This window comes from Biomphalaria glabrata, chromosome 14 (genome assembly GCF_947242115.1).
Source record: "Biomphalaria glabrata chromosome 14, xgBioGlab47.1, whole genome shotgun sequence".
NCBI lineage: Eukaryota > Metazoa > Mollusca > Gastropoda > Planorbidae > Biomphalaria > Biomphalaria glabrata.
This window is the reverse complement of record NC_074724.1, coordinates 34,404,040-34,426,810: the sequence shown is the minus strand read 5'-3', so window position 1 is coordinate 34,426,810 and position 22,771 is coordinate 34,404,040. Positions and strand designations below refer to the sequence as shown.

The following is a 22,771-nucleotide window of genomic DNA, read 5'->3' as shown; positions in this document are numbered from 1 at the left end:
TTCTCTTTGTCTCTCTCTGTGACTCTCTGTCTCTCCCTCTATCTCTCTCTTTCTGTCAGTCTCTTCCTCTCGGTCTCAATCTCTCTCTGTCTTTAACTCTGTCTTTCCCTGTCTCTGTCTCTTTCTCTCTCTTTTAGACTCGAGCCCGAGCTCTTGCCAACAGGTCCCTTTTTATTCGTGCCCCTTTTTTTCAAATAGTTCAGTCAACAATAGCCTATGAGACACTGGGCGTGTGTGTACGTGTGTAGGGAGGGAGAGGGTAAAGGTCAATGGAGGTCAGAGGTCACAAGGCTGAGTGGAAAAAAACATAAGTGCCTTTATGTCTCTTTGACAAGGCAACGGTGCCAGCATGTACGATCTACCGTCTGTGTATCCGATGTATCGCCAGCATGTAAGATCTAACCTCTGTGTATCGCCAGCATGTAAGATCTAACCTCTGTGTATCGCCAGTATGTAAGATCTAACCTCTGTGTATCGCCAGTATGTAAGATCTAACCTCTGTGTATCGCCAGTATTTAAGATCTAACCTCTGTGTATCGCCAGTATGTAAGATCTAACCTCTGTGTATCGCCAGTATGTAAGATCTAACCTCTGTGTATCGCCAGTATTTAAGATCTAACCTCTGTGTATCAGCCATTATGTAGATCTACCGTCCGTGTAACTAACTGCTTCTATTATGTACTACTGTCTGTGTAACTGCTAATGTCTAGATGTATCGCCTGTGTAAATGCAAATGTGTCATGTGCCAGTGAGCTATATAGGTATTCGTGTTCTGTAGCTTTATCCGATCAGTTTTTGATTTTTAAATAGGTCACCTTTGACCCGAATTAATAGACATACAAAGCTGCGTGTACGGACCTGGGAATAGGCTCCAACTTAACGGCAGTACGTAGACATGTAAGACTTAGAATAAGTTAAAGTAAAAAAAAATTCTATTGATTTTCTTAGGAAAAAAGGGAGGTAAGGAGGAACATAATCTATTTGCAACTAAAATTAGATTAAATTAACAAAAGCCCGAACGACTGCTTTCCCTTATAGCCTTACAAAAACTATTTTTGTGCTTCTGTGAAAATTGCAGCAAAACTGAATTATAATAATCATGACGACTTTATTACTCTTTTTTTTGTAGGTTCAAAAACCGAAAGTATCTTCTCTTATCTTATAAAATACAGACGTTACTTCGAAAAAAATCAGACTAATATCCTATGTGTCATGCATCTAGTTATTCTATGGTTATTCTATTATGGGACTTCACAAAAGGAGAATCCGGCGATCGGTTTACAATAAGAATTGAACGGTTATGCATTTTGAAAAGCGCATATTAATTATTGCGTACTATTTAGCCCTGCAGAATCGAATTTCTAAGTGCTTCATCTTAATGCACAAAGTAGGCCTAATTGATATTATTTAGTAGGTCATAATTAACTTTTAGTAAAGCGTCCTTGACATTGTTTTATTTTTGTCTATTTATTCTTCAATACTGCTTTATTCATCCTCCTACCCACCATTTTTTTGTTTTATTTATAAAGCTTATATCAACTCAAACTGTCTGTCTGTCTTGTGCATCTACGAATCACTATTTCTCAGACACCCAATCTGACATCCGACACAAATATTTCAACACAAGAATCAATAAATTAAAAAAAATAGTTTATTAGCTCTTGATAATTAATTATTTTGTTTGGTATCTCGAACAATGGAAAGGAATTGTACATGAATGAAGTGGTGGTATAAGCTGAATTAGTCCCCTTTATAGGTAACCGCTTTAAAGTAAGTTTGAAACAAAAAACAGGATAACTATTTTCATTAGAGCACATCAGTAGCGGAGTGGTTAGTATGTCGGCGTGAGGAGGCTAGACCCATGAGTTCAAATTCAGGCCTATCACACCCTCCTTTTTTTTTTCTTTTGTATTTTTTTTTCTTAATACTTTTAAAAAACATTAAAATCCACCTATATATCCCTTTCTTTCTCTCCCCCCCCCCTTCCTTTCCCAACTGGTCCAGACAAGTGATAGGATCATAGCGTATTGAGAACGCTAAAAGCAGGAAATAACGCTAAAAAAAAACAATTGGTAACATTTTTTTTAAGCACTCAGGTTTTTTTTTTTATTGTTAGTCTAGATCAGGGGTGGGCAAATTACGGCCCGCGGGCCACATGCAGCCCGCCGAGGTGTTTTATGCGGCCCGCCGACACCTACAGAAATCAGTTGTGCCCACAGTATATAGATATAAAAATGCAAATATTTTTTTAAAAAATCTATATAAATTATTGAAACAGTCTCGTTATAAAAAGTGTTAACGGAGATGATGCTTATTGGCTAGACATCAATACACTCAATTCAAGACACAATGTCTGAGTGTTGGGTAGGCTTCGAACAAGATGGCAAGAGTAACAACTGATGGAGCTCGATTTTTTGACTGAGAACCATAAACTTGAAACAGGAAAGTTTGCACAAAGCTGCATATAATTTGATTATTTAACTGATAAAAGCATATATCCATAAAATTTACTTTAGTTAGGGGCGTTAACCGCGGGTAGTTCTGATCTATGAATAAATAATCCATTGTATCTGATAGCTTAGCATGGGCAAGGAAATAGAGAAGTATATAAAATCTCAAGGATGAAATTGTTATGTTACTTGAAGGACATTGACTGTGACTTTGTTACCAATATTTCTAATAAAGAGTGGAAGACAAAATATTGCAATTGATTGTATTCATAGGAAATGTAAATACATGCTAAATCTTTTCAAACAAGGCTTTCCTATTTCTACATGCAAGGAAAAAAAAATATTTTCTGTCATTTACCTTTGCTGAAAGGTGAAACTATCTTTAGTGAAATGATTAAAAGTACAACACTTATTAAGAGAAGCCGATTTAGCTCCAGAGGACATAAAGCAAAGAGGAGTTCCAGTCATCAATACCACGGGAGTTTTATGGGTGCCAGAAGCTGTATTTCCACACTTAAAAAACCTTTGCTGCTGTTCACACTATCTGGGTACACATACATCTGTTCTTCTTCTTCGTCTTCGTTCTCATTTTACATGTTGGAGGGTTCAGATCGGTAATCCTATATCTGAGATAAACCGCGAAGTGGTTTCCAGATCAGGCAGTTCTCCGAATAGTCTTTGGAGAGCCTTGTTCGGGTCCCTTGATTTAGTATGCACCATTGAAGTACATGGTCAGCATTCTCTGGTGATGCTCCACAAGAGAAGGCCTCGCTCGTCCGGACATTTAACTTCCGGAACATAAATTGTCTCATTCAGTGAGCAAGTATTTTTTTGTGGAAACTAAACAAGTATAATCACTGGTCAATGTTGACTGACTGTAATTTGACAGCAGTCATTGGGGTAACAACTAGTAAGAAAGTTTCACAGTCAAGAAACATTATGCATGAGTGTAAGAAGTAAAATAGTGCACATTAAGTACAACTGTATATTTGTGGGGATATTGTGATATAAAAAGACAACAGCAATTTTTAAAAATCGTAATACAGTGTATATATGAATTAAAAGACATTCTACACAGCAAGCTTATCTTTCTAAGATTTATATATATATATATATATATATATATATATATATATATATATATATAGCTATATATATATATATATATATATATATATATATATATATATATGTGTGCGGCCCGCCATTACCAGACTTTTTTTTAATGCGGCCCTCGATACAAAAATGTTGCCCACCCCTGGTCTAGATCGATTACAAATTTAATTACATGACTGATCCAAACTAGTTGATACAACTTCACTTAATATAAGCTTTTTTTAAAGAGTATTTTTAAAATATATTTTTCTTGTTTTTTTTTAGAGATTCCTTTGTATCGATCACACATACCGTAAACCGAATTTGACAAGTAAACATGAGCCATAAGTCCTCAAACATCAACAACTTCCTTTATAAACTTATAAACTTCTGTTCTCAAGGCCCCAGTAGTTCCTTCTAGTTATCTCCCCCCCCCTCCCATGTTGGCTTCACTTACTCCATGATTTAAAAAAATAGTAAGCCGCCCCCCCCCCCCTTTTTTTTTCCAAAAAAAAAACAACACAATCATTGAAAGTTTTTCATTTAATTAACTTCTGCAGACAGGGCAGACTTGAATCAATGAATCACTCCAGGATCAGCTTATAGAGCTAGGCTCTCTCTCTCTCTCTCTCTCTCTGTGTGTGTGTGTCTCTCTCTGTGTGTGTGTGGGAGGGGGCGCCTTCATGGGTTGAAGTATACGTATTCCATTCTAGCCTAGACAGAAATATTCTCTACGGCTACACGTTTGAGACTCTCGGAGGACAGGTCAAATGTCTTGTGAATGCGGGGAAGGTGAGGGGAATCCCTAAAACGTCCTTCAAATATTTTATTCATAAATAAAATTTCTTTTTAACCATTATTATTATTCTACTTATTATTATTATGTGAAACACGAATTAATATTCATTCTCTGGCACTGCCAGGGGTCGAGCTTCGTTAGAGAGAAACAAAATTCATTGTAGTCTCCCTTTAATAGTGTCCACTGAGAAATTTTTTCTGGTGATGTGGCCGGTCTGCAGCAGTACCGCCCTATTATTATTACCATTATCATTATTATTATATATACATCATTCACAACCCATCGCTACACTCTTTCCACCGTCACCACATGAACACGCACACCCCATAACAACCCTCCTCGTTAACCGTTGGCCAAAGAAGCAGATGACCTCAACATCATCTGCCCCATAGATCCATCTTATCTTATCTTATCTTATCTTATCTTTATTCAGACGTTACTTCAAAAAAAGTAGTCCACGTAGGTCTCTAAATTGCTAGTGTTGGATTGTTTCGCATTTGTTTTCACCCAATAAAAATCCGTTTATCTTCGAGGCCAAGAAAACAACAATAACAAAAGAAATATATATATTGTTTGTATTATTATTCTTACTATCATTAGCAGCAAACTCTGTCGGGTGTGTACTTGAAGGGCTTAACACTATTTCTTTCAAAACCCCTAAACAAAAACTCTGCGGTTACGTGTAAGGCTCATATTTCATACAGGTCAGTAGCATTTGGCTTCCCGGACCTGGTCGAAACGGAATTAGTCAAGTCTTGGACAGTCAAAAAGAATATAGGACACGGTTTCCTCATTCCCCCTCCCCGGCAGTTGGTAAAATAAAGGGGGGGGGGGATCAATAGTCGAAGTTTGACATGAACCGTGCAAAATATGAGGCTGTCCTTCGCTGGGCTATAAAAGCTTGTTCAAACCTCGATAGCCTCCACCAAGAGGAGACCCAGTCAAGGCGTCTCTTGCGCTCCCTTCCTTATAGGGATTTGTCCCAGCATTGTAAATTTATAACTCGAAGACCAAACTACAAACAAAGCTATTTCCAATTAGAAAAAAATATTAAAATTTTATAATTATTTCCGAGTAACTGGAACTGACGTAAAGCGCCCTTACATACGCCACATACACACACAAACGCACACGCCACATACACACACAAACGCACACGCCACTTACACACACTCACACACAAAGGCCTAATATCCCGTTGTGTTGTAGTGCTCCAATGCCAAACTGGTTTTATGTCTTCTGCTAGGTTTAAATCTCCAAATTTAAGTCAATAATAATGTGTAATGGATATCTTGTGTAGTCTATACCAATGTTTCTCAATCTCTGGTATCTTGTGTAGTCTATACCAATGTTTCTCAGTCTCTGGTATCTTGTGTAGTCTATACCAATGTTTCTCAGTCTCTGGTATCTTGTGTAGTCTATACCAATGTTTCTCAATCTCTGGTATCTTGTGTAGTCTATACCAATGTTTCTAAAATTTGGTATCTTGTATAGTCTATAGTCTATACCAATGCTTCTCAATCTATGGTATCTTGTATAACCTATACCAATGTTTCTCAGTCTCTGGTATCTTGTGTAGTCTATACCAATGTTTCTCAGTCTCTGGTATCTTGTATAGTCTGTACCAATGCTTCTCAATATCTGGTATCTTGTACGATCTGTACCAATGCTTCTCAATCTCTGGTATCTTGTATGGTCTGTACCAATGCTTCTCAATCTCTGGTATCTTGTATAGCCTGTACCAATGCTTCTCAATCTCTGGTATCTTGTATGATCTGTACCAATGCTTCTCAATCTCTTGTATTTTGTATAGCCTGTACCAATGCTTCTCAATCTCTGGTATCTTGTATAGTCTTTACCAATGCTTCTCAATCTCTGGTATCTTGTATAGCCTGTACCAATGCTTCTCAATCTCTGGTATCTTGTATAGCCTGTACCAATGCTTCTCAATCTCTGGTATCTTGTATAGTCTGTACCAATGCTTCTCAATCTCTGGTATCTTGTATAGCCTGTACCAATGCTTCTCAATCTCTGGTATCTTGTATGATCGGTACCAATGCTTCTCAATCTCTGGTATCTTGTATAGTCTGTACCAATGCTTCTCAATCTCTGGTATCTTGTATAGCCTGTACCAATGCTTCTCAATCTCTGGTATCTTGTATGATCTGTACCAATGCTTCTCAATCTCTGGTATCTTGTATAGCCTGTACCAATGCTTCTCAATCTCTGGTATGTTGTAGTATGGTCTGTACCAATGCTTCTCAATCTCTGAACGTGTTAGTCAAACCTTATTCACTATACAACGAGTTATAATCAAAGGGAGATAAACTGAGATCAATCGTTATAGCAGACCTGACTGCAGACACGTCACGTGACCTACTTACGTTTTCTTCTCCTTTTCTGCGCATGTCTTTAATGAGAGCTTCCTGTGGGTCGCTAATTTATGTTGCGCAGTCTTCGGGAGAGCTGTCCAACTGTCTCTTTCCTGAAGCCATCTGCTACCATCTACTTTATGCCAAAACATTAAACCAATCAAATTTATTCCAAACAGCGGTCTTAATGCCAATGTCAAATGAAGGCCATATATATATTTTTTTATCTCTTATAAAGTTTTGCTGTATGCCTTGTTAAAAAATAAATTCGCAAGTCCCGTTTCAGGCCTGAGTCATACGTTGCACACCCTAAATATGTTGACCTGCCCTTGTCATTGCGACTCTTTCTGCCTTTCTTTTGGTAATCCAACCCAAAAAAAATTCATTCTGAAACAAAGGCTCTCAAACTGCATTCGAATGGATAAACATTTGAAATATTTAGAAATAATTCCTAATCCTTTAAATGTAACATATAAGAGCTAAAAATACGCGAATATGATAGTTAAAATAAAGCTATAACAATATGCAAAAATTTTTTTGACTTTAAGCTTTGTCTTTAAGTCTTTTTTTTATTTTAAACTTTGAGTACCATTGTATTTTAAGATATTCTAGATCTACCTCATACTTCAATACATAAAAATATCCTGCATACATGCAGTTCAAAACAACTACCCTTTTAAACGCATTCACACAAAACACATAAACACACACACACACGCACGCGCGCACACACACACGGGATCAACATAGACTCCGTGTCAACTCTGCCATTAGTTTCATTCATGGGCCGGGGGGAAATATTTCCTCGATCATTATAAATCAATCAATCAAACTAACAACAACTTTGCAGACGTCGACAAGGTTCGATAAGACGCAAAGAAAATGTTTCGTATCGAAACGTGAATTCAAAGATTCGCCGCTTAAGTTTTTTAATTGCGTTTCTTTAACGCCGTTCGAAAACAATCTCTGCATATTTTTCTTTCGTTCTTTCAATCTAATTTATGACTCTAGTGTAAGAATGAAAAAAAAATGGAGAAAAAATACAAAGTTTTTCGATTAATGATCAAAAGACTTTCTTTTGTTAATGTAAATGTTACTCTGGGAGTTGCTTTACGAGTCATGGTATTCTGATTGCGCGTGCTTCACGCAAAGAAGCTTTTACAAAGCAATGTGAAATGATTTATGGTATTAGAGAATAATTTGCATATGCGCGTTGCGTAATGTGTAAATCAGAAACATTACAAATAAACATGTTCTGTGGAAAGCCACTGAGGACAGTGTAGGGCGCTCAGTGAGGAATGTGTATGGCGCTCAATGAGGACAGTGTAGGGCGCTCAGTGAGGACAGTGTAGGGCGCTCAGTGAGGACAATGTAGGGCGCTCAGTGTGGGCAGTGTAGGCGCTCAGTGTGGGCAGTGTAGGGCGCTCAGTGTGGGCAGAGTAGGGCGCTCAGTGTGGGCAGTGTAGGGCGCTCAGTGTGGACAGTGTAGGGCGCTCAGTGTGGACAGTGTAGGGCGCTCAGTGTGGGCAGTGTATGGCGCTCAGTGTGGGAAGAGTAGGGCGCTCAGTGTGGGCAGTGTAGGGCGCTCAGTGTGGGCAGTGTAGGGCGCTCAGTGTGGGCAGAGTAGGGCGCTCTGTGTGGGCAGTGTAGGGCGCTCAGTGTGGGCAGAGTAGGGCGCTCAGTGTGGGCAGTGTAGGGCGCTCAGTGTGGACAGTGTAGGGCGCTCAGTGTGGACAGTGTAGGGCACTACTTACTGTTCCACAGCTGCCCTAGGTCGGGCACATCCCGAAGGTGGGATGACTGCTGTTATGACATGATTAGGAATTAGTTATTTGTTTCGGGAATAAGGGGAAAGTTTTAATTAGCGACAAGTGACGTGACAGATCTTTAAAAAATAAGAACGCTCTAAGTGACGCTAAAACGAAGACGCTTCTTGTAGAGTAGTAGACTTGAGTACGACATAACTGACATCGGACGATTCCCTTCTTGAGTATTAAACATATTTGTAGAACAACATATCAGCGTCGACTACATATTTGATTGTTTCGGCCTTTCGCCGGTGTTACTGAAGTAGTTGAGTTCAGCGTTACTTCCAGTCAGATCTACACTAGACAGATTGCCAAGAATCAACACCGCGCGGAGTCCTTAACACTGCATGCATGAAAAACCCAGACGCAGGTCGTGAGACACTTTCGGCGAAAAACCATTTTGTCTGCATCATCGGGCACATCCCGAAGGTGGGATGACTGCATGCATGAAGAACCCAGACGTAGGTCGTGAGACACTTTCGGCGAAAAACCATTTTCTCTGCATCACATGTGGCAGAATATGTAGGTCACAGCTGGGTCTGAGTAGTCACGTAAAATATTGCAATCATCCTTAATCTTCGGTTTTGAAGACAATGCCCTATTTTATAGCTTATATCAACTCACTGTTCCTGTCTATCAAAACATTAACCAATTACTTAATTAATTAGAGGCGATTAATTAATATAGTTTTGTATAGAAAAAGACACATTCATCTTGCTGTATTAGTTAGTAATTGTGCGGTTCATTCCCTTATTTCATCTTTTTTTTCTTTTTAAGTATTTTTTTTTAGGTTCGATAATTTTTTTTTTTTATGTAATTCGGAGCTACAGTTGGATTGCTAGGATTCATATGATCCAACACAGACATGTAGTCTTTTGTATGTTAAATATCGCCCCACAATGTCAAACATCATTCAAAGTCATTGGTTAATATGCATGACTAAATGCATGACGCGTAGGACGTAATCAACTTCTTTTTTGAAGTAACGTCTGTATTATATAAGATAAGAAACATCTATAGCTGGAAATGTTTGTGAATGACGGGCGAGAAATGAAACGAAATGTTTACGTTGAAAACAAGTGTCATTGAGTTTTATAAAAAGTGGATGCTGAAAAAAAATCAATCAAATAAAATCAATCGGTAGATCGAACTCTAGACTCGCATAATCTTTTTCTCCGTTATTTACTAATCTTGGCATACAGAATAGTCTGTGTATATATTTTCAATATATCATTGCGTCTGTAACACTGTCATATTTGTTCTTATTTCTCTGCGTGATGGGGTGTCCTCTATATTCTAAAAGCACTTGCTTGGAACAGTGGCATCACACGTTCTCGTGGGCCCGGTTTAAAGATACATAGCGCGCTCCTGCCACCTTTAAGAAACTAGAAATTTAAGTACCAACTTCTTACAAGTGTCTTAACTCTTTCTCTCCTAACTGACGAGGAGGCGCGGTGGCTGAGCGTTAAAGCGCTTGGCATCCGAACCGGGGACCGGGGTTCGAATCCTGGTGAAGACTGGGATTTTCAATTTCGGGATCTTCGGGCGCCTCTGAGTCCACCCAGCTCTAGTGGGTACCTGACATTAGTTAGGGAAAAGTAAAGGCGATTGGTCGTAGTGCTGGCCACATGACACCCTTGTTAACCGTAGGCCACAGAAACAGATGACCTTTACATCATCTGCCCTATAGACCACAAGGTCTGAAAGGGGAACTTTACTTTACTTTACTCCTAACTGACAATACCAGCGTTGATTCCACCTAAGATGGACTCCAATTGGTGGCAAGGCTGGAAGGATCAGTCCTCCCGTAGAGCCTTGGCGAGAAGCTCTGCTGTTAGAGGCGTCGTAACCAGTGACAATTCTGATACTGGGGATATCGAAAAACCTTCGTCAAAGCACTCCCCATTGTGGGAAACTCTTGCCAACAGTTGATTCTACCTGAATGTGGTAAATAATTACGGAGAGAAAGAGTTAACTCCCAAGTTCTCTACGTCTTCTTATCTTACTTATAAACTACAGACGTTCAAAAGAGAAGACGATTACGTCCTACGCGTGTCCTAGACCAATCTAGTCATGCGTGTTAATCCATGACCTAAACTCTGCCAAATCCTTCTTCCTTAGTTCTATTAGAGCATGGAATGGGTTGCCTGAGCTATGAGGATGTTTGATTTCCTTCTTTGAGATTTGGAACACTACTTCCTCATCGTCAAGGTGACAATCACGTCTGCTAGAGTCAGTGCCCTGGGGAGTTTCTGCTTTGTGACAATTCCTATGTGACTGTCTTTTAGTCACAGGGATCTAATAGAGCCGTACAAAAGAGCTATGAAATTCTTGAAAATCTGATGTTATAGATTATGTAAATGGTACTTTAATAGAGTTCACAATTGTGCACAATGAAGACCACTTGGTATGTTTTGTTTTTTTTTAAAAAGGAAACCTCAGATTTTGCGCTATTCAGTTTTAGCTTTATCATCATAGGAATCCTAGGGCCTTAGGCCTCTTTAAAGGAAACCTCAGAATTTGCGATGTCCAGTTATAGCTTTATCATCATAGGAATCCTAAGGCCTTAGGCCTCTTTTTTTGCCACTTTTATGACAGTTGGTTTCGACCTACATAATTAATCATGATGTGAAGTTATAGAAAATGTATAAGGATAAATAGTCATTTTAAAAGTGGTGAATCATGTAGTCTGTCTGAGAGCGTTCCCTCCCTTTAATGAAGCTGTAGCCTAATTTTATTTTAGAGAACAAACACAAACAAAAAAAAAAGGGGGAAGGCGCATTTGAATAGTGGAATGATAACAGTGATCATTGCAATCTACATGGCGCAATCCAGTGACAACCATGTAACTTTCCGAACTAAATGTCACGGACCGCATCAGCGCAACAATTCGTCGAATCCAGTGGAACTCGTCGTCTGCGGTTTCATTATGCACCGTTGGCAGAAGTTTTGAGAGCCGGATAGTACCGCGTCATGAACCGGATTGGGCCAGCAGGCCGTAGTTTGGAATTCACAGGTGTAATCAAGTTACAGGAGCGTTTCTTTACTACGTTGAAAACATAGTTGCCAACTTTTACTCAACCCTTTTAATCGTACTATATATCGCCTACATGCGAATGCATATGCGGTATAGTTAGAAGGAAATCCCTTGAAATGCTTTTGAAACTGAAATTTAAGGAATGTCTTTAACTTTTACTAACATTATGATGATTACGTCATACACGTCATACATTTAGTCATGCATATTAACCAATGACCTAAAGTCATTGTTTTTCCTGGCTAGCTCAGGCAACCCATTCCATGCTCTAATAGCACTAGGGAAGAAGGAGTATTTGTACAAATTTGTCTTAGCATATGGGACGGGGAATGTGTTTTTATCTTTGTGTCTTTCAGACTATTTTATTAAGTTTTTTTTTTGTGTTTCAAGATTATGGTTCAGAGTTTTATGTATAATTGCTACTTTACTTTTGAGTCTTCTATCCTGAAGGCTTTCTAAATCTAGTGATTTTACTAAAGCATTGAACACCTTAAGCACTACGCCACAGTGCTTTGAATTCTTTTTTCGGCTTCGGTGCAGAAAGGGAGACGACTTTTGCAACTTCTTAAGAAGGATATGTCTTTTTATGTTAAGCACCGTTAGCCTTGTTATTAATCTTATCAACAGACGTATCTTCTATACAGCTACCTCCGTTCGATAGTCTTCACTTTCATTGTCATTTGGTTTCCAATGTGTTGGTTTTGTGTACGCCTATATGTGCACAATTCAAACGTAGCCTTAACAAAAATCTGTTACATTGGTGGAGTCAGTCATCTATGACTCATTGATATAGGTTAGTGCTCGTGGAACGAATAATTTGTTGATCACAGTGTATCTCTTGATTGATCTATTCAGTGTTAAAGAGTTGGGACTAATCCCGTTAATTCGTACGTAACGAACCGACGCTTAGGTTCTTGAATACTTGTTGACTTTGAATGATATTAAAACGAACCAAAACACGAACATTCTACGCTGTTGGTGTTTCGTTGATTGTACGAAAACCAGACCTCGGGAAAATAAACGCGCTATGAAGAGAGAGATCGTGGCTTTAGGGCGCCTAAGAGAGATACGCCATAGCCCGGATTTGGGGCGCCATTTAAATCTTGTAAGACGTCAGAGACACGGTCTCACATTCCTGTAAACAAGGTAGATCAATTATCGACAACACGCAGACCGCGGGCCACATGTGCCCACTGAAAGTTTTGTGCGGCCCGCAATGAGTGAGTCTTGTTTTTATTATTTTTTATGGAACATCCAGTGCTGAATTTTTCTATTGGCATCATAAGCTTGGGGCGCGTTGGCTGACAGGTGCTTGGCTTCCGAATCTGGGGGCCTGGGTTCGAATCTCGGAGAAGACTGTGATTTTGAATTTCGGGATTTTTAGGGCGCCCCTGAGTCCACCCAACTCTAATGTGTACCTGACTTTAGTTGGGGAAAGTAAAGGCTGTTGGCCGTTGTGCTGGCCACATAACGCCCTGCTCGTTAACCGTTGGCCTTAGAAACAGATTAGTAACAGATAACCTTAACATCATCTGCCCTATAGGTCGCAAGGTCTAAAAGGGGAAACTATCATAAGCTTAGGGCCCCCCGCTTGCTACGGAGCCACTAAAATAGTTCCAGGGATATTTTCAATCATTTAAAAAAAGCTAAGAAAAATTGCGTTTTGTTGATTATACTTGGGGCGCCTATTTCAAATAGCTTAAATCCGGTCCTGGGTTCATCAAATCAATAAGGTTACCTACCTCTGATGTTAATAATAATAATAATAATAATAATTTAAGAAAAACTGAGTTGAAAAAACAATGAAAATATGGAAACCTAGGCTTGGAGATCAAGCGTTTATGGAATTTATCTAAAACAACAATATACCCCATTGTTATATCAACCGAGGGGATAATAACAACTGACCTCATAGATACCTTCAAGGCCCCTAACATTCCTAGGAACATTCTCGTCGCCTGTCAGAGGACGGTACTGCTTCATATCTGCCACTTAATCCTGTGTACTCCCAGGGGAGCATAGGGCCGCAACCACACCTCTCCACCGAACTCGGTTCTGAGCAGCTTTCTTTATCTGCTCCCATGTCATTCCAGTACCCTCAGCTTCTCTGATGACTGACCTCTTCAAGGTTTGCTTGGGTCTGCCCACTTTCCTATTTCCTTGTGGATTCCAGTCAAGTGCCTGCCTTGCAACATTGGTAGCTGGTTTTCGCAGGGTGTGTCCTATCCAGCTCCATTTTCATTTTGTGATGTCTTGGGCTATGGGCTTTTGTCTAGTTCTCTCCCACAAATCGATAGTAGTTATCTTTTCTGGCCACCTAATTCCTAATATCCGGCGTAGGCATCTGTTTACAAAAGTCTGGAGCTTTTCCATATTTGTTTTAGTGACTCTCTACATCACCAGAAAATTCCTCAATGGAAACTGATAAAGGAACTACGATGAATTTTGTTTCTTTTTCATGAAACTCGACCCTGGCAGTGTCAGAGAATGAGTATTCGTTCATTTCTAACATTATAATAATAATAATAATCTTTATTATCCTAGACACAATTCGCCGTTTTTCAATTGTGCATTACAAAAAACAATGCATAAAAAGAGCAAACAATGTGTACAATAGCACACAAAAGATACGTTCATACCCCAGTTTCTCTTAAACAATACCGATGCATGCAGCTAAAAACACAGACATCCAGGATCCAAAAAAACAAAAAAAACAATAGGTGTACATTCACATTGATGCACAGAATGCATCATGTCATGTCCGGTAATAACGTAGCGTCCACTTTCCATGCCTTCATTAACAATTGTAGGCGTACCTTGCTTTCCGAGATATCCGAGATCAAGTGAATGCTCTTTAAATGAAATAGTCGTACGAACAGGGGGAATCAGTGTGGATCTAGGAAGGGGAAAATTGATGTTTTGGGGGGTTGGGATTTTGGGATTATCAGAAGTACTCTATAGTCGAGAAAAATTCAACGACTAATCATTAGAATATCGATCTACATGTTTAATTTATGCTGATTTTGGCACACAATGTGTTAAAAATATCAACCTGTAACAAAATAAAATTCACACAAATTGAATAACTTTTCAAAAAACTTCCACTCTGAGAGTCTAAAACATTCACGCTAAAACCCTTTAAATTTCGACTCCAGAGCCAAAACCCCAGAGCCAAAAATTATGTAACTACTAAATAATTATGTATTCTTTCTAACATTTTTTCTTTTAATTCCACAAAAGATATAGGACTGCTACATTTAGAGTTTTAAATATTTCAGATAAAGGTAGCTCTACAAAAATATGTTGAAGTTTTATCTCAAAGCTGTACAATGTCCATTTTTAGAGTCTCTATTCTTCTAAGCATTGCTGTGTTAGATAACAATTGACATAATAGAATTGTCTGAAACATAATATACAAATACAGAAACAAAACCAACCTAATAAATACTCAAAAGACACAAAGATAAAGACACATTTCTTATTCCATATTCTAGGAATAATTTATAAAAGAGCTCCTTCTTCCCTCTTGCTATTACAGCATGGAATCAGTTGCCTGAATCTGCCAGGAAAACTAATGAATGAGTCAACGGATAATTTGCTGTGATGAATATATGTTGACACTAGATCTTATGCTGTGGTGAATGTTTGTAGAATCACCGGATCATTTGCTCTGGAGAATATCGGTTGAGACACCGGATCAGTGCAATGTCAGTATTGAAATAGCGCTTAGAAAATTGATCATGACAAAGAACGACATAGGCTGAGAATCAATATTAAATGGTCTCACTCAGTGGGACATGACATCTGATACACCCCCCTCTCTTGCCGACATTCCGTAAATCCTCGCGCGATTTTTTTGTCAGGACATATTTGTAAGTTGACATTGTTTCCGGTTCTACGCCAGATTTATTGGCTTAATCTTGTTCAACTTGGCAAGATGATATCTTCAGGGACTGGTTAAGAGTTCATTATCGCATTTATGATTGTAAGTTTTTTCCATAACAAGAAAAACGTTTAAAATACTTTTTAGAAAAAAGAGAATACCTCCTTTATGCCTGGTCGTGCGGTTTGCGCGCTGGGCTATCGTTTGGATTTATCGATGGTCACGGGTTCAAACCCTGCCCGCTCCGATCCCCCGTCGTCCTGCGGAAGGTTTGGACTAGGACGTAAACTATCTCCAACTCTGAAGGAACATCCGAAACATGTAAAACATTTTACAAACAAACAATATAGAGCCATTGTTTTTCTCTCAATATCTAATAAATGTTAGATTTAAAAAAACGATGGAACTTTTTTTAGCCCACCCCATTCCTTCCTTCTCTCGAGAAAGAATCTTGAATCTTGATTTGGTGAATGTATAGATCTACTACACTTTATAATATTCCAATGATAGGCCTTTAGATCTAGACTTAGAAGACGGTGCGCGCAGTGCAAGGGATTTGGGGGCCCGGGAGGCTTCAGGGGCCTCTGCATTTTGACATTCGACATCATGACGTGAGATAATGTGCTTAATAAATATATAAGTAATGTGCGGAATACACGCAACATGGTCACTTATTTACTAGGGGTGCACCGGATAGTCCCTCCGGCTCCGGCTTCTGCCGAATATCCGGCATTTTTTACTATCCGGTGCTATTCGGCTCCGGTCGGATATCACTACCGGATAGTAAACCGGATAGTAAAAAATACACCTATTTAATATGCATAAAGTGGACCTCGTTCCATTACTGTCTGTTATAGAATGTATTAATGCTTATATGAAAACAAAATAATGTGCTTAAAAACAGAGCCATTATGAATATGCACCAAACATCGTTTATTATAAAGACAAGGTATGTTAATAACTTAATATAAATAGAGATGAAACTTTACATCATAAATGCGCTTTACATACAGAGCAGCAATGGCTGGCACTTTTTTCAATTGGTCTTGACCTTTGAGTAAGTTAGTTAACATGTTAAAATGCTACATTCCTTGACTACGTCATGCTGACCAGACGTCTGTCTAGCTGTGTGGGTATATCTCCAGAGGTAGAGATGAACAACTCCCACCCCCTTTTATTTGTTTAGTCCATCACATTGAGTTTATTTATAGGCAGGTAACCACAAGTTAAATACGATGGACGTAGGTTTAATGTCAGCGTATTGACACTCTCTAGTAGTCACACCTTTCGAGGGAACTGAGTTTGTTTACTTAGTAGTTAATCTTTATTGGGGGGGGGGGGTTGGACTACAAGAGCCACACCTCTAAGGTGACCAGGTATATTTCTAGATTAACAACTCCCTTCCCCTTTTATTTGTTTAGCCCATCACATTGAGTTCATTGATTGACAGGTGACCCCAAGTCAGATACGATGGACGTAAGCACTCTCTACAGGTCACACGAGGGAACTAGGTTTGTTATTGGGGGGGGGACTAGACTTTACATTATAAATTCGTATTACATACGTAGCAGCGATGTCTGGCACACTTTAAAAGCTAGTCTTGACCTTTGAGTGGTCTAGTAACCATGTAATATTTCTTAACTATGTCAAGCTGATTGTCTAGAAGTGCGGGTATATCTCCAGAGGTAGAGATGAGCAACCCCCACCTCCTTTTGTTTGTTTAGTCCATAACATTGAGTTCACAGATAGGCAGCTGACCACATTAAGCCAGATGTCAACGTGTTGACACTTTCTAGAGGTCACATCTTATGAGGGAACTGAGTTTGTTTACTTGGAGAAGAATTTTTATTAGGGGCGGGACTACAAGCCAAATCTCCATAAGGTTACTCTGGTATGAGTGTGTTTATTATGAGATAGGTTGTCAATCAAGGGTCTGGACCACAACCCACACCTTTTATACTATTGGCAGGGACAATAAGTTTGTTTACTTAAAGTCTCAATTAGGAGGCTGGACTACAAGCCAAACAGACACTGACCAGGGGTATCTTTAAAGGGAGGGCTCAAGAGACTCAACACGCTCAACTTCTTATTTGTTTAATCCATGACAATGTATTGATAGACATTGACCATTCTTAAGCCAGAATGGATTAACGCAGATTGTTGAGAAACATTGACACTGTCTAGAGGTCACTAGATGATGACACTACGTTTGTTTACTTGGAGAGAAATGCCATTTAGGGCGCTGAACACACGTTCGTTGCACAATAAAATAAAACAAATATGTGCATGTGTGCATGTATGTATTTTTTTCCCTTGTATTAAAACCTTTAGAAAGAAAGCTAATTTCATTGTTTAATTCTATTGACTTAATATATAAAGGAAAACCTTACAGTAAAATTTAACATCGCAGAAAATACATTGATCTAAAGCACCACAATTAGATCTAGTAAACAAAGAAAAAATATGCTGAAATGTTAAGAAACACTTGACCTCTGTAACTAAGGTACGGATATAATTTATCAATATGCTTGACTGACCATGCCAATGTGTTATCATTTTTTGCTTGCACACTAAACACTATTGCGAATGCCCAAGAACAAAAACGCGTGGTCAACACCATCATCTATACACACTACACTAGGACTACATGTGTAGGCTCACTACGTCTATCTGACCAGATTGTTACTATCAGTCGAACACAGAGTCTATTTATGTTTTTTTTTGGTACGGAGGGTGTGAATGAGTTTTTTTTTTTCTTCTATAGTTGATTTTCCTGATTTTCTTAGATGTATATAACAGTAGATCTAAACATAGATACCAATAATAGGCCTACAGACTACAATTAAATCTATGCTTCGCAACATCAAGGCTCAGGCTACAAGTAGGTATAATAGATGTTCCTGCTGTTAATAAAATATCGTTTGCCGCAAATGGATTAATAAATATATGACCTACTACGCTTCAGATTCCAACTATTAACTAACAGCTATCAGTATTAAGCCCTTGAAACCAGAACCAGAAGCAGTCTTTGGACTTAAAATTACAAGTCTGATGACCAGTTGTTGGTCAGAAATTCTTGAACACATACATCCAACCACCATACAAGCCAGATGAGAGATTTACATTAGTAACTAGTTAAATATATACTAACATATTTTACATTGACCCTCCAACACACAGCCTTTATGGTTGGTGGCCTCGTACATGCTACACAGATTAATTTTTGTTTATAAATACTGTTAAGCTTGAATAAATCAAATCAGTAACAGAGTTTAAAACAATAAAGTATATAAAAGGAAAAAAAAATAATACCAACAAATATAGGTATGTTATTTAACAGTTTCGTAAAATGCTCAGCAATACAAGCTATTTACAAGACACTTAGGTATTCGGCTCCGGCTCCGGCCCCGGCCGAATATCAAATTTTACTATCCGGTCATATCCGGCTCCGGCCGGATATCAAAAAGTACTATCCGGTGCACCCCTATTATTTACACAACCACATGAATAGCAAGATAAAATGGCATCGGCTTAATATTTAATGTAAAAAAAATAATTGTGGACACTCATTAGGCGGACCTTAAAGTGGAGGCCCGGGGAAATTTTCAATTTTGGATCCCCCCTTCCCCACCCTAGCTACGCCTCTGGGTGCGCAAAATGCTCCTGCACATTGATTTATTAAAGTCTTGAATGAATAGGGCCTACATGTGGAAATACCCGGAGACGAATAAGTCTGTTCAAAATTTTCTAGTCCTCTAGCCAAATTCAAGCTAATTGCTTTTTATAATTAGAACATTTATAACGGTCAAACCAGAGTTTCCCCAGATTGCCAACGAGCTGGTAGTTCTTTCCCGAACGATATACATCAACTGTCAGATTTCAAGGAACAATCATTGTAGCCGTGTAACCCCCATGAATTTAGGTATTGTAATACAAAAAAATAAGTGTTAGGTCTATAATTTAAAACTATCAATACAAACAAAAGGTAAAAAAACAAACAAACAAACAAACAAACAAACAAAGAACACAGGAGCAGGTCTCGATTGGAGTGCCCAATGAATTAAAAAATTCATTTTTTGTCTACTTTCTGTTGTTTTCTGTTAAGATCCAGTGGCGAAGCATCCATGGCGCGAAGAGGTTCTATGAACCCGGGCCCATGACCAACAGGGTCCCCGCACGGGCACGTTTTTAAAAAATCTAAACAAAAGCTATCATATTCTTATATAATTTTACTTAGGATTTGTTGTGTGTCAGGGGCAGGTATGGTGAGAGTGAATGTGATATTTTTTTTTGTTACTATTTAAGTATGAAAGAGTTATATCCCTTTGTTTATATTTCCCCAGGCATGAGTGTGAACAGTCTACAAGTAATGTTTTTGAATGTGACTTTTCCGTGTATGATAGAGTGAAATTGGTAGTCAGTTGTTCTTTCCTGTACTGATGCTTATGTACATATATGTTTTGGAGAGTGGCTCTCCTTTTTGTGCTCTATCGGATATTAAAGTATTATTTGTATTTCAATGGATATCTATTGTTGGAGTTGAAGTGTGTTTAGTAATAGGGGGCCTAATTGTTCTTGATTGTAATTATTAAGTACCCCCTAACGAGCCAAGTCAAGTAATATAAAAAAACAAAACCCGACAGTGTTATAAAAGGTTGTGAGATCAAAGGAATGACTTTTTTTTTTAATATAACCTGCTGATGAGTGAATTTGTTTTTCAGATACCCTTCTAATGGGGGGGGGGGGGAAAGGGCACGATGATATTCTTGAACCAAGGCCCATGAGCACCTTGCTATGCTACTGCTAAGATCTGTTCGTTTTTTTTTCTAACAGGATACCTGATGGTTTACAGCCTTTATGTTTAAATAAGTCTTATCCCGTTTACATTGTAAGAGCTCGTGTTTAATTGAACATTACTTATGCAATGACTAACTCATTGGTTCTCAACCTGTGGCCTTTCTCTCTCTTCTCTCTCTTTCTCACTCTCTCTCTTTCTTCTCTCTCTCTCTTTCTTCTCTCTCTCTCTTTCTTCTCTCTCTCTTTCTCTCTTCTCTCTCTCTCAATCTCTCTCTGGCCCTCACACTCACACAGATAAACAGCTTGACGAGACTACAAAGGTAGTGACGGGTATCCTTTCATATTCGCTTCAACTTCCTGCTCCACCTGACAATCACTTTCCTTTGAGAGCATTATGTCGCTGACATGTAGACATGGCAGTAGCTGACTTTTTTTTGACACGCACACACACACACACACACGCACGCACACGCACGCACGCACGCACGCACGCACGCGAACACACACACACACACACACACACACAATGCTATGCCTTCTGTAGTGATAGTTAACATATATGATTAAGAGTAGCTTTTATTTTCAAGAACATCTATTTTTTTGTCTGAAGCATTGGACTAGGGTCATATTTATAAGTCTTAATACAGAGAGGCTTGTGTGTGACAGAGGGGGAGATTTGTGAGAAAGAGAGAGGTTAGTGTGGGAGAGAGAAGTTGATGTGGAAGATGAAGCCTGGAGGTTAGTGAAGGAGAGAGAGGTTAGTGAGGTTGATATGAGAGACTGAGTTTTTTGTTGTTGTTGAGGAAAATGGAGGTTAGTGAGAAAGAGTAAGGTTAGTGAGAAAGAAAGAGAGATTGAGGTTAGTGAGGAAGAAAGAGAGATTGAGGTTAGTGAGGAAGAATAAGGTTAATGAGTAAGAAAGAGAGATTGAGGTTAGTGAGGAAGAGAGGTTAATGAGGAAGAATAAGAGAATAAAAATCGTTTGGTAGAGTGAGGCTAGTATGAGAGGGTGATTTTTAGTGAGAAAGAGTAAGGTTAGTGAGGGTATTGAAGGAATAGTTATTTCCCTTTCTTGCTGGTGCCCATTCTACCTGCCTTACACGGCACTTTCCTCTGATAAGCCCAAAGTCTCACTATAAATAAATAATGTCTCTCTATTAACAGACCCTTCTAACTTGCCTATCAGTATACAAGGAAACAGTGTGGCCAGTTGCAAGCGAGCAGGGGGCTGAAAGAGTCGAGAAGGGAGATAATTTCCATTTAAAACTACAAAGATATGCATACAAAGATTAAAAACTGTCAAAGAAAAAAAAATCTTTGTTGAAACAAGACGGGTCTTTTTTTTTGTTGCTAGTATATCAGAACTTGATAAAGTGTCGCGACGAAATGATATACTGTGAACCCTGGTGTCCTATAGGGAAAACAAATCTGTAACACGGAAAGACTTTAGAGATAATCTAAGAAAGTCTATGGTTTTGCCCCCCCCCCCTCCTATTTTTTTATATCTGTCTCTGATATGCATGCTACTGTTTTGTTGCAGTGTGTCATTAAAGGTCACGTTTTTAAATTTAAGTTTCGTGATATACACCAGGTCCTTTTACCCCCCTCTCCCCCCCTCCCCATCCACCATTTCTTCGATACTGAAAAAATCTTCCCTTTTAAATCAGTATTGTTTATTATTGCTTTTCTAGGGCGCGTATTCCACGCTACGATGCTCAATGCTTACTTACTTACTTACTTACTTACTTACTTACTTACTTACTTAATAACTTACTTAATAACTTACTTAGACTTAGGTCCTCCCGCGCCGTTCGGCGCATTGGGCGGCAAGCTGTCTCCATAAAGATCTGTCATTGGCAATGTCTGAAGCCTCCTCCCACCTGGTGTCCACTGTCTGATGCTCAATGCGCACCTGTGCAATTACTTTTTATGGACTTTCAAAACAAGGGAGAAATTTAGGGTTAGGGAGCTGGGCAAAGCCCGGAAATCTTCTTCTTCTTCTTCGTTCTTATTATTATGTTGGAGCGTTCAGATGACTAGACCACTATATGAGATGAACTGCGCAATGATTGCCACATCAGGGAGATCTCCATATAGTTTTCTTTCTATTTGGGTGTTTGAGGGCTAGTGTCTTGTACGGGCCTCTTAGTAAAGAGAACGGTTTTGAAGGACATGGTCAGCATTCTCTGGGGACACTCCACGTGGGCAGATTTCACTGGTTCCAATTTTGAGCTTCTGGTACATATGTAGTATCATCCTGTTGTGTTCGGTTCTAGGGCGAAAGATTAGACTATTCTACAAGCGGATTATGTCACTCTTCCATAGCTCATAAAAAAAAATTCTGATCAGTGCTTTATAGTTCTAGAAATAGGATCTTCAGATATATAAATGTACATGTTTGTCACGTGGTGTACGCGTTAAGGTCCCAAGAGAAGTGTAAACAGGAGGTTTATTATACATTGAATTCCCGAAGATTTGAGTTTCTATAGAATGGATGAAAATGAAATAGCCCATTTCCTGTTGGTGTACA

At 38.9% G+C, this 22,771-nt stretch overlaps 2 protein-coding genes across 2 annotated transcripts in view; one reads left to right on the top strand and one right to left on the bottom strand.

Moving 5' to 3' along the window:
* LOC106058957 (tripartite motif-containing protein 2-like) overlaps positions 1–22,771 on the top strand; it is a 52,817-nt gene that overhangs the window by 3,496 nt on the left and 26,550 nt on the right. The window lies entirely within an intron of this gene.
* Positions 5,867–6,752, bottom strand: LOC129922741 (periaxin-like). Its single transcript, XM_056009688.1, has 3 exons — positions 6,725–6,752; positions 6,243–6,612; positions 5,867–6,158 (listed from the first exon to the last, which is right to left on the bottom strand). The coding sequence occupies exons 1-3, from the start codon at positions 6,750–6,752 to the stop codon at positions 5,867–5,869; spliced, it is 690 nt and encodes a 229-aa protein (XP_055865663.1).